General features: G+C 36.6%; 1 protein-coding gene and 1 long non-coding RNA gene across 2 annotated transcripts; both read left to right on the top strand.

Moving 5' to 3' along the window:
- The first annotated feature begins 770 nt into the window (after nucleotides 1-770).
- Nucleotides 771-2,489, top strand: LOC311071201. Its single transcript, XR_014603787.1, has 4 exons — nucleotides 771-1,029; nucleotides 1,170-1,273; nucleotides 1,587-1,665; nucleotides 2,155-2,489. It is a non-coding gene; the product is annotated as an uncharacterized lncRNA (long non-coding RNA).
- Nucleotides 2,490-5,262: 2,773 nt separating this feature from the next.
- LOC311071109 (uncharacterized protein) lies at nucleotides 5,263-7,287 on the top strand. Its single transcript, XM_084095342.1, has 5 exons — nucleotides 5,263-5,415; nucleotides 5,798-5,915; nucleotides 6,207-6,299; nucleotides 6,431-6,641; nucleotides 6,959-7,287. The coding sequence occupies exons 1-5, from the start codon at nucleotides 5,314-5,316 to the stop codon at nucleotides 7,065-7,067; spliced, it is 633 nt and encodes a 210-aa protein (XP_083951468.1). The 5' UTR covers nucleotides 5,263-5,313; the 3' UTR covers nucleotides 7,068-7,287.
- The last annotated feature ends 4,822 nt before the right edge of the window (nucleotides 7,288-12,109 follow it).

Below are 12,109 nucleotides of genomic sequence, written 5' to 3'. Positions count from 1 at the left end.
CCGCCTATTTTAAGTTTGAAAATACGTCCGTTATTATTACTCTCGGTCGGTGACGGTGAGCTGCTGCTGCTTGCGTTGATTACTCGGTCAGACCTGGATTATTTTATTTTATTTTATTTTTCTGCCTGTTGAATTCTTAAATTTTGAGCGAATTTGAGTTGATATGTCAATGAAGAACGTGGTCTGTAAAAATACTGGCGATATCAGGTAAGAAAACATTTTTCAGTCCTTAACAAGTCTAACGTTTAGGGACACGGTTAAGTTAACGGTCGTAGGTTTACTGCAACCTCATAAAATAAATAAGTTATCTCTGTGTGTGTGTGTGTGTGTGTGTGTGTGTGTGTGTGTGTGTGTGTGTGTGTGTGTGTGTACTTGTTTTCATGACAACTGAGGACATTTTTATGAAAACACACCTGCAAATGAGGACACTCTGGAAAATACGTGACTTATGAGGACATTTTGGGGGTCCTCACTTTTCAAATGGCTTTAAAAACATACTAAGCAGTGTTTTTTTAAAAATGTAAAAATGCAGAATGTCTCCTGTGATGGGTAGGTTTAGGGATAGGGGCAGTGTAGGGGGATATACAGTTTGTACAGTATAAAAACCATTACGCCTATGGAATGTCCTCACAAATCACATAAACATGGCTGTGTGTGTGTGTGTGTGTGTGTGTGTGTGTGTGTGTGTGTGTTTGTACTGCTTCACCATTAGCGTAGCGATATTAGCATGTATTTCAATGTAAGTTTTAGTACCATCTGACATTGCGGTGTTTTGCTGTTGGTAACGTTAACTTATGTGTTTAATATTGTCAGCTAACATTAGTTTAAAAACGCATGAGAGGTAAAAAAAAGTGTGGGAATGAGTAAAGTGGTAAAACCGTCATTTATTCAGTTTACAGAACCTCTTCAAACACTGATAACGATATTGAAAATATATTTGTTTACATTTTTTTTTAGATCAAGCAGCATTGGAATAAAATTATTTATCGGGAGAGAACACCCAACAGAAAGATCCATTCACCAACTACAGTAAGTCAATTTTACCCACTGTTCGAAAACCTACACTGGGATTAATAGTATTAAGTATGATTTTCATCTTTAAAGTAAGACATTTAACGTTACTGATAGAAAGTCTGAGTAACTTTTTGTCCTTTTGTCTTCTGCTGAAGTGGCTTACTGAAAGTGGATTCATGTCACCTTCATCAGTCCTTTCTTTAATCACTGGAAACCATCAAGGGAAAGACCCTCAAAAATAGGATAAATGCAGCTGCAGGTAAAATTATTTGATGGTTTGATTTTGGTGTACCATTTGGCTTTTTTGTGTGTGCTTCCCTTGCTATGATACACATTTCTGATGGGATTGCCATGCTTTAAGTGTATGTTTACATTTTTAATTATGTAGGCTAATACTAACAGTCTCAAAGATGACAACTCAGTTCATGTTGTGTGAATGTTATAATGGCAAACGTTTTTACAATTTAAATCATTTTTTAAGATTGTTTAAAGGAATGGTAAAAAACATAAACAAAAAAACCCCTGCTTTTTATGGACTTTTCATTGAATAATTTCTTCTTTCCCCCCTTCAGATTCGCAAAGGATCCAGATGATTACTGGCAATTTGGTGGAGGATTATTCTTTAGCTGCTACATTGCACTATCACTTCTGGTACAGATTCATTGGCCTTTTGTGTTTTTATTTTTATTTTACTTGATTTAATAAATTACTTTTAATTAGTACAATGTATGGTTAGGATTCTGAATTAAAACAGTGTAATGTTCTCCACAAATATTATCAGAAATATATAATTGTTGAAACAATATAAACCTGCATTGAAAGATATAAAGAACAGCAGACCTCAACCCTCTCAGCTCAACACCACAATTTGTTGATTTCTTCATCTGGTTTAAGGATGAAATCATGACCTTATGATTATAGTAACCGTAACTGACACATGGAGTAATAGTATTTTTTTTACAATTCCACCTTGGGGCTCTGAAGAATTTCTTGTGTAAATGTACATCTGAATACATTAAAATAAGTGTTTTAGAATGGATAGTGTTGTATACTTTGTTTTCTACCCGACAAATTGAACTGTAAAGTGAAAATCTTATACATGATTTATTTTGTATTCAGTGTTTTTGCTTTCATTTATAGGATAGTAGCAGACAGCGGGCACGAAGTGAAGAGGAAGTGATGGCATCGGAATGGACCTCGAGCTGGGACTCTGTCGGAGCACTGCACAAGGCTGTCACATTTTATTGAGAATTTAAAAACTTTTTTTTTTACACTTTAAATATTAAATGTTTAATTTAAGGGTTACTGTAATTGAACAAAAACTGTCTTTAAATATTCCATTTAGATGTTTACTTCTACAGGTTTTTAACATTACTTTGAAAACGCTGCAATTTAAAGTTTGAGATGTTTTTCTTTTTTTTCTTTTTTGTATTTTTAGACTTGTTTTTTCAGAATAAAACTTTTTACAATCTTGAGCATGTGTTAACTCATTATTTAATGTGTTTAATTAAGCCATTGCCGCCAGTCATTTAACAGTTAACATTTTTTATTGTACAGTATGGACAGTTAATCACAAATTCAGTCAGCATTGTCATGACTCATGTTCCAACTGCAAACTAGTTTGTAATTGAATGTACAATTTTCCCATTAGATACTGTGTCTAGGGTAGTATTGCAAATTATGCATAGCAAGTTACATAATTACAGTTGCTTTGATTTTCTGTACAAATGTAATGTCTTCAGAGAGTACAGTGAACAGGAAACTCAATCTATAGTTTATTCAATGTTGAAAAATAAGATATAAGGTATTATTTTTCAACGTTGTTTCGTTTTGCAAAATCAATTCAACCTCAACGTTGCTGCAAGACGGTGAAACAACGTCACGGAATCAACGGTGAAACAACGTCACGAAATCAACGGTGAAACAACGTCACGATTTCAACGTTGAATCGTTTTGCAAAATCGAATCATAATCCAACGTTGATTCAACCTTGGTCCCTGACGTTGATTCAACGTTGAATCAACGTTGAAATGCCGGCTGGGTAGGCACGAATTTCCTTCTTTTTTTCGTGTCACTCAGCACGACTTTCAATCTAATGTATTTCAATGGGGCGTATGCACCCCATCTTTCTTTCGAGAGCACACTATTGTTTTTTCTCAAATGTTACTATTCCTTTTGCAAACTTTAAGGGCTACATTACTCAACATTTAATCAGGAGATTTTAATCCTTGTTGTATTGCTTTATATTCGGTAGGCTACTCAACACGAATTGATTCGTGTCCATAAGCACGAATTTCCTTCTTTTTTCGTGTCACTCAGCACGACTTTCAATCTAATGTATTTCAAAGGGACGTATTTTCCGTGCCTGCACCACGTCTTTCGTTGCAACATGGTCTCACCCCTATTCGTCACATGCCGTTTGGTCATTTCCCCCTTACGTCCAAAGCCGACGTTGAGGGTACCCCCTATTCGTCACTTGACAACGGAGAGGGTCGTCCGATAGATTTGAGTGCGAATCCCTCATCTTTGAATTTTGAACTTTGATTATTTTCCTAACCCTAACTCTTTTTCCTCTCTTTTTATATAATTTTGGGCTACATTAAAATTACATAATTACAAGACGGTAGCCTTATATTTTCTATATGCTTAAAACATTCCTTCATTTAGGTGGGATATTTTATAATTTTCGATCACACATTGTGGTAATTTCCCCCTCACGTCCATAAGCTGACGTTGAGGGTAGCTTGCTGAAACTCTTTTCTAAATCGGTAATATCACGATTTTTCCTCTCTTTTTTTATATTATTGTGGACTACATTAAAACGACATAATTGCAGGACTGCATATTTGCTGTAGGCTTAAAACATGCCTTAATTTATTGTGGGATATTTTATAATTGTCGATGGTATTTCAATTTGCAATGGCTTATAGTGAGCCTACTTTTCTTTTCTTTTTTTTCTGCGCCAAGAAAAAGAAAAAAAGAATTAGCCTACTTTTATAGAACTTTCATCTCAATACTGATTATGAAGTTGTAATAAATTAATTATATAGCCTACTGCAGAAATGTTTATATTACTTTATATGGACATATCCTTTGGCAAAGAGATTGATGCATTCTGGGAAGTGATATGTGTTTAAATGTAATGGCTACATACTCGTTTTTCCTTCACTTGGACATTTATGCTGACCCCTTTAAAAGTTTGAGCACGGATATAAAATATTAAGACTGTACTTTTTAATTATGATTGATATTTTGGCGCAATTTTGTGCAACACGTCACTGTGTGCGACCATCGGAGAAACCATTGCCCAGCGCGATTCCACCACGGTAAGTCGCTTACAACAGTCTAATAAGCAAGATGAATTCATAAGCATTATTTACACATCCAAAATGAATAAAATTACGAGTTTATAAAAAAAAAAACATGTTCTAAGCCTAGATATAGGTTCTAGATGTATACAAAATAAAATTATGAGTATTTCCACATAAAAAAAAAAACATGTTGTGATATATATATCACATGTTTTTTTTTTTTTTATGTGGAAATACTCATAATTTTATTTTGGACGTGTAACTGCTTATTGAGAATTTTTTGGGGGAATAGTAATTGGGGACATTTAGATGATGTGATTTTCTCTCGATCATCGTGGTTCACACACAACGTCACTGTAATGTGTTAGTAATAACAATATTATCAATTGGTCTAACGTTATACTGCACATAACGCTGCCTTTAAATCTGGGATGGCGAACCCCTAGACACATGTTACGTGCCATTAAAAAAAAAGTTACGCGACTTTTAACAGTAGCACAGGAAATAGGAACAACGTGAATCTGTATTTATTTATCCTAAGCATTTACAAGAAAATGGGAATCACTCAATATTTGGGTACACTTTTTAAATCTTATATCAACATAACACTACATAATTAACATTTTCTGTTGTTCTCCCTGCAGATCCTGTCAAACATATCACCTGTCGAACCTATCCGAACCTGATTTTCAAAACCCAAAGGCACTTTTAAGAGCCAACCTCTATCTCTTCATTATTTTCTATATCTTACATCCTCTCTGTTACATCCTCTCTTTCATCCTCAATCTTTATCTATCTCACAGTCTTTATCTATTGCTCTTTCTTTCCTCCCTGTCTGTCTTTGTCTACTTGTCTGTCTTACCCATCGTTGTCAGTCTGTCTGTTTGTATCTGTCTGTATCTGTCTGTCTGTCTGTCTGTCTGTATCTGACTGTCTGTCTGTATCTGACTGTCAGTCTGTCTGACTGTCTGTATCTGACTGCATTGCAATGGCCACCAAGCATAAACTTGATTCACAGGATCCCCACTACCAAGAGGGGAGACGCATGGCTCTGGAGCTGAAACATGAACACATTCTAGCTGAAGCCAAGGTTAGAGTTTTTGTACACCTCAATCATTTTATAACAACAAACATAACAAATTAAAGTAAAACGTGATGAGGAATATGTAAGAATGATGAGTGCAGAAGATTTAATACAGGTATATTGCATGATGCATCCTGCCATGCTCTGTGACATGTGTTAATAAGGGAATATAATAATAATAATAATAATAATAATAATAATAATAGTATATGCAGTTCCATCCCTCTTAGTTACAGAGACTTGGAGAATCTATTCCAAGGCTCATTTAAGCTGTTCAACACCTTACTAACACACTATGTTGTGTTTTCCTTTCACAAGTTACCTGCCTTTTGGTTACCGTACTTTTATCAACATCAGTCTTATAAGAAATATTCACTCCAATACACAGAGAGCAGCTGATGAGAGGAAACGTGTACGAGACCCTCCACACACCTCTAAAAGGGACTCTGTAGGACGTGGTAAGCCGAGGGGGAGGCGAGGAGGGCGACGCCATGCCTCCGCTACAGGTTATATCTGAATTATTTGACATTTGTAGGAGGAATTTACAATGATAATGTTGGACCAACTCAAATTAGAACACTGTAATTGTTTATTGAGAGTTTAAAATATTCAAATATCTAAAAAGACATTAAAAAGTAGATAAACCTTTCAGTGACACTATTGTAGAAGACACTACCATGTACTTAACAAAAATATGTCTGATTTCATAAATTGTTTAGTATATAGTTTGAAAAGAAGAACAAGAATAGAGTGTTATAGCCTAACTTGTTCTTATTCTTCTATGTGCTGTTTTACAGCCACATACCCCACGGTCGAGTGCTCCCTGTCATCCAGTGTGGAGGTTCCACTTACTGCAACCTCAACAAAACTAAATCCTCAAGAGGAATTTGGTAATTCACAGTGATGAATTTATCCATGTACAGTATAAAAAAAGTGTTCATTCTAATACTGATCAGTTGACTTTTAATTGTTCCTTATCTAAATTATCCCTTACCGCTTTATTTTTGGATTTTCTTTACAGAAAAAAATATGGAGAGGCTCTCTGATATTTTGGCGTCATGTCCTTCTGCTGCTCAGCCTCAGAGTAGCTCTGCATCATCATGGTCTTTTCGGCAGCAGAAAGCCTCAGAGCGCTGGAAAGAAGCGAGACCATACCACCTAAAATGCCTTATTTCAAAAGAGGCTGTTGGTCATCCCCTGTGTTACCTTTGCAACGAGCCTGCTGTTATTAGGTTGGTTTTCATTAATACCAAACTTCAATTACCCAGGGTGGGTTTGCTGAGTGCCCTGCTTTATAGGCTAAGATACATGTCTTTTGGGATGGGAGAAGACTTAGATACCCAGATGAAAAACACATTAATGAGAAAAGTAAATCTAGGACCTTCTTGCTGTGAGGTGACAGTGCTAAACACTGAGGCACTATGCAATCCTACAATAAAATCGAACCTAGTAAAAGTGAAATAGCTTAAATAGAGTGTACAGTACTTTATATGAGTTATTCACCTGAAATAATGTATAGTATTATAATATTGTTTTATTTTCTCCTTAGGTGCAGGGAGTGTCTTCCTGAGGAGTGGTTCTGTGGGGACTGTGATGTATTGCATCACAAAAAACAGCCACTCCACAACAGGGAATGCGTGATTCGTGGTTTTTTTTGAAGCCATTCCTCCGACCACATGCATCATTAAAGGGGAGGATGGATATTGCACCCATGAGCAAGGTACGTTCTCACGAAAGCTTTAATTTTGCTGTTCAATGTGTAAGTTCCTTTCTTTTCCGGCGTCGCACAGAGGCTCCCTGAGAGCAGAAAGGTAAAAATCAATCCCAGCTCAGTTGGTCCTGCCATTTCTTATGTTTCAAACCTCTCAGACTTCACTCCTTGCCTTCTCGTCTTCTTGAAAAAAGTCGCTCGACTTGGCTGTAAACTTTGACAGCTCCTCCTCCGCGCTCACGAGCCTCGGCAGTCAGGGGCGGATTAAGGTGGTCAGGGGCCCCTAGGCTGCTCTTTGTGTGAGGCTCCCCCTAAAAATGTATTTAATGCCATACATGGTCCACACGCAACTACGGTGAACTGGCATACACACATTGAGAGAGCCAACACTACAGTGTTTCCTTTACATTCCTTCAATGGCCAATTCACATCTACCCAATCACCTGCTTGTTTTTTTTTTTTTTATTATGGGCCAATTAGGGTCTTTTTTTGTCCGCGGCGCGGTTATGGGTTATCAACAGGCCCACCCAAAACTTTTCTTAAAAAAAAAAAATCGTCAATAAGCTCATAATTTGTGCTAAAATAGTCTAAATGTTTAGTTTTAAGAACAATTTAAAAAATCTGGTTATGTCCATTTTGATGTTTCTGCGCAAGTTCAGCAGACAGTGAGGTTCGGGTTTGTTCCGATCAGAGCTCGTGAGCGGAGAGCGCATTTCTGAATATTCCGCTCCGCTCGCTCATTCCGCAGGGTCGCTCGCTCAACCCAGAAGAATAGCCTGCTGCCTGGCTCGAAAATATGTGGAATAAGGGCTGCTTCCGACTAAATGTTTTTCTAGTCGACTAGTAGTTGTTCATTTAAGCCATTCGTGGACAAATCGCCCCTTTATATTAATTTAATTACTTAGGCTATATAGAGCGTTTACATATAGCCGCATTCAAGCGCACGAACGCACGCATAAAGCTTGCCACAAAGAACCGGTAAAAGTAATGATTATGAATGTGTCTAAAAAGCAAGGAGACATTTAATTATTTATTAATATACTGGTGTTTTCTGTGCCGATGCCGATACACGTCAAACCCGCAAATATCGGCCCGATTTATCGGCCGACCGATATATCGGTCGATCACTAATGATAATATGTTAAGGTATCACACAATAAGAGCGTAGAAGTAGTATTCAGCACGAGATGAAGCGTGGTGAAAGTGAAGAGATATGTGCTCCTTGTTTCACGCCCGTGTTTGTTTTATACAGGTAAGCCGACAATAATCTTTATAGTAATGCATAACAGTAGTGATGGCAAAATGAGGCTTCCTGAACCACTGAGACCTCGCAGCCCATTGCTTCAGCCAAAGGTTCATTACTCGAAGCTTCATTCAGCATTGCTCACTAGTGACACCTAGCTACTGTGCAAAGAAATAGCAGACAAATTAATTCATTCTGAACCAGTGTCGCGCCCCCCTCTAGCCTGGGAAAACCCAGACAACTTCCGGCAAATTCAGATTTGCTCGAGAAGTAAGTCTGGCAAAGAGCTCATTCAAACCCATTTCCATGGCCGAGAAATCGAGGCACCAATCAGAAACGTTGAGGCAGGCTTTACACATGACGATCGCTCTGATTGGTTTTAGGTCTAGCCTATCCAATTGCGCCCAGAGGCATTTGAGCGACGTCCACTCCGACGTCCGTTGGTGAAGCGCATCAACTTTTAAATGCATTATTATATTCAAATTGCAAACACATGAGGACAGTCTCCATGAAAGACCCACTGGCAGATGAACGTGCTACTACATTTCTCTCCGAAACGGTAGGACATTAAATTAGAATTAATAGAGGATTTTAACTGTTAAACAATGATTGACAGGGCAGTTTACATGACTGGATGCACGCGACAGATCTGTCCGATAAAGATGACGAAGTAGTATGTCCTAAAGCTTGCCTACTTTTTTTGCTACACATTCAAAAGTAAATACCTTTTCTTCACAAAAAGAGTACATACTTTTATGGCGTAGTGTAACTTAGGCGAATTGGGACGCAGCATATGGCTTTACATGATGACAATCGCTCTGATTTGAGCGACGTCCGTTGGTGACGCCCCTTTGGAAATTATTTGTCAATGGAGCTTTGCCAGACCCTAACTCAGTTACTACTGAGAATGGTCTGGTTTTAACCAGGCTAGCCTCCCTCCCTCATTTTATAAAAAATATTTTTTTATATAATTTATTTTTTTTTTTATATAAAAATACTTTTATAAATAAAAATATTTATTTGTAATGTAAATATACAAATAAATATTTATATTTATTTGTATATTTATATTTAAATGTATATTTTATAAAAATATTTTTATAAATAAAAAATATTTATTTATTTATTTTGTACTCACTGTTGATGTCTGTAACCTTTCATTTGCAATAATAAAAAGACATGATCAGACATTTGTCCATTACTGTGTATAATATAAAATATGTATCTTTCTCTGTCTGAATTTACTTGAGTCACACACCAGAGTCACACACAGTTAATTAATTATTCATAAATTGTTTGGATAGTGACAGTATGAACAACAACAGTGACACTGTGTTGAGTGCAGTGCTTATGTTAGAGGGAGTGTAATAAAGTACATTTATTCATTTAGCAGATTATAGATAACAGATTAAAGTAAACTGCAACAGAATAGTCTGGAAGGAAGGATTACAATAGATTTTTTATTGAGAAACAGAATTATTTCAAGTGTGTTGGGGTTTAGACGATTCCTCTTCTTGGACAAAATCTCTCTAGCCTTGGAAAAGTTCCTTTCACAAGGACCAGAGGATGCAGGGGAACATATAAATGCCAGTGCCAGCTGTATAAATGAGGACACTGATGCTTCTGTTGAGCCCAGACAGGGGAGGACTCCCTCTTTCTTGCTGCTCCATTACCAGGAAAAAGGAAGAGTCACAAAAAGCAAACAAATCCAAAAGGGCAATCCAAATCAAAAAGTAGTCCAGTCCAGATGCAAAAATCCAGCACAATCTAAATAATCTTATCTAATTAATATAACAAGACTATAATATAGATAGGCCTACTATAATAATAATGTACTATAACTATTCTAACCTGATAATGTAATAATATACAGCCCTCACATATGACACAATAACGACAATGACAATGATAGTTTTCTAACTCTCTGACTCTCTGACACTACAACTGCTTCTACTACTCCTGACAACACCCACAAGGAGGCGCGAGTTTCGAACCGCCTTTTATCCGGAAGCGACACTCAGACCGAACCGATGACGTATTTACACAAACCGAGGCCTCGTTTGTCATTAGTCACGTGATTTTCACGTTAAACAACACAAGCCTTGAATCGCGGCTTCATCTGGCACGCCCACTTTTTCTCGACACACGCTCCGACGCCTCGGTTCAAATGTCACATCACTACATAACAGTATTGTATTCTTGTATAGCCGTAGTTTGTGCCTGAGACGTTAAGAAAAGTTGAGTTTTGACGGATTACGAGTGTCATGCGTAAAATGGCGGACGAGAGTGCACAACTCAAGAGGAAAATTAGTAACTTTTAATGTGAGCAAAACAGAGGAATAAAGGCCTAAAAAGATATATACTTGAGATGTGAGTACGTGACGAGGGATAATTAACCAAATAGATGTGTACGAACATTAAGTTGTGTGTAGTGATGAGTCTGGGCAGACTGAGTTAACAAGGCACACGTGTCTGTTATTGGTCCACGCATAGGCCTGTTACCCTCGTTTAGCATTACTTTGTCAGCCATTACATGTAAAAACATATTCAGTACTGTTAAATAAGAACTCCAGTCAGATTCAAAGGTAAAATACTTTTATTAATCATTTTGTGAGTTTATAGTGAGAACACAGTAACTGTTAAATGGCTGAAACCTAGTTCATGATATAGTCAGTTCATTAGCATATTTCATGAAAGAGTAAAGACGGATTAAAGACATTTTAAACAGTGATATGAAAGAGTATTAAAATATGTGTGCAGTTATCAATGCTAGAGTAATGTGAATGTAGACTAAACTGTTACTGAGATCTGAATATCTACTGTTTACTAATTCCAAATGCTATTTTCATGGTTATGTTTAATGACTCACTTGTATTCATTTTAAAAAAGAGTTTGTGATACTTTAGTGACGTTATTCGTCAGACCTTTCGTTTATGCTGTTTGAGAGCGGGCACAGCACATGTTCAGATCTATGTTCTTATGTTTATGTATTTAGAGCATGTATTTCTTGAGAATAGAGTATGGTATAAAGAGTAATGTGTCTAGTGTTATGTACCTGCTTAGACATTTGCACTATCAGACATGTGATTGTTTATGATAATTAGGGATCGACCGATATGGATTTTTTAGTGCCGATACCGATTTTTTTCCATCAGCCTTAGCCGATGACCGATACGGGCTGCCGATTTTCTTGGGCCGATATTTGGAGCCGATACGGCTTTTGCTCACTCAGTTTACATCATAAAAATGACACATATATAATATATAATGATAACAACTGTTACAAGTCTCAATTAAGAAAGGAACATTTATTGAACTTAAAAAAAAAATTATATATTTGACAAATATTAAAAACGTGAGGTAGAACAAGTAAAAAAAAAAGTTCAGTGCTGAAAATACTGAAAATAAATATTTAAGCATAATTCAAATTCTGAAAATAAATTCTGAAAATAAATATTTAAGCATAATAAATAAAATGATTTAACTGGAACATGTTATTCTGTGTAGTTGTCTGATTTATGTAATCGTGATCTCCATTTTAAACAAAACAAAAACTATTTTAAACCAAATAGATTCTAAGTTTATTATGAATTCGGGATCTGGACAAACGAGCGCACTGCATCGCATGCGTGTCGCAACCACGTCGCTTCTTTTATGAGGAGAAGTAAGGATTAATTTATTTTTAGCCCTTTACGGCTACATATATTTATGGAGATGAGAAATAAAAACCTGGAGCGCCTGGACAA

The sequence above is a fragment of the Abramis brama genome (genome assembly GCF_963993115.1).
Source record: "Abramis brama genome assembly, chromosome: 20".
In the NCBI taxonomy this organism is placed as follows: domain Eukaryota; kingdom Metazoa; phylum Chordata; class Actinopteri; order Cypriniformes; family Leuciscidae; genus Abramis; species Abramis brama.
Note: the sequence above shows the minus strand (reverse complement) of the source record. Positions and strands in the feature narration are given on the sequence as shown.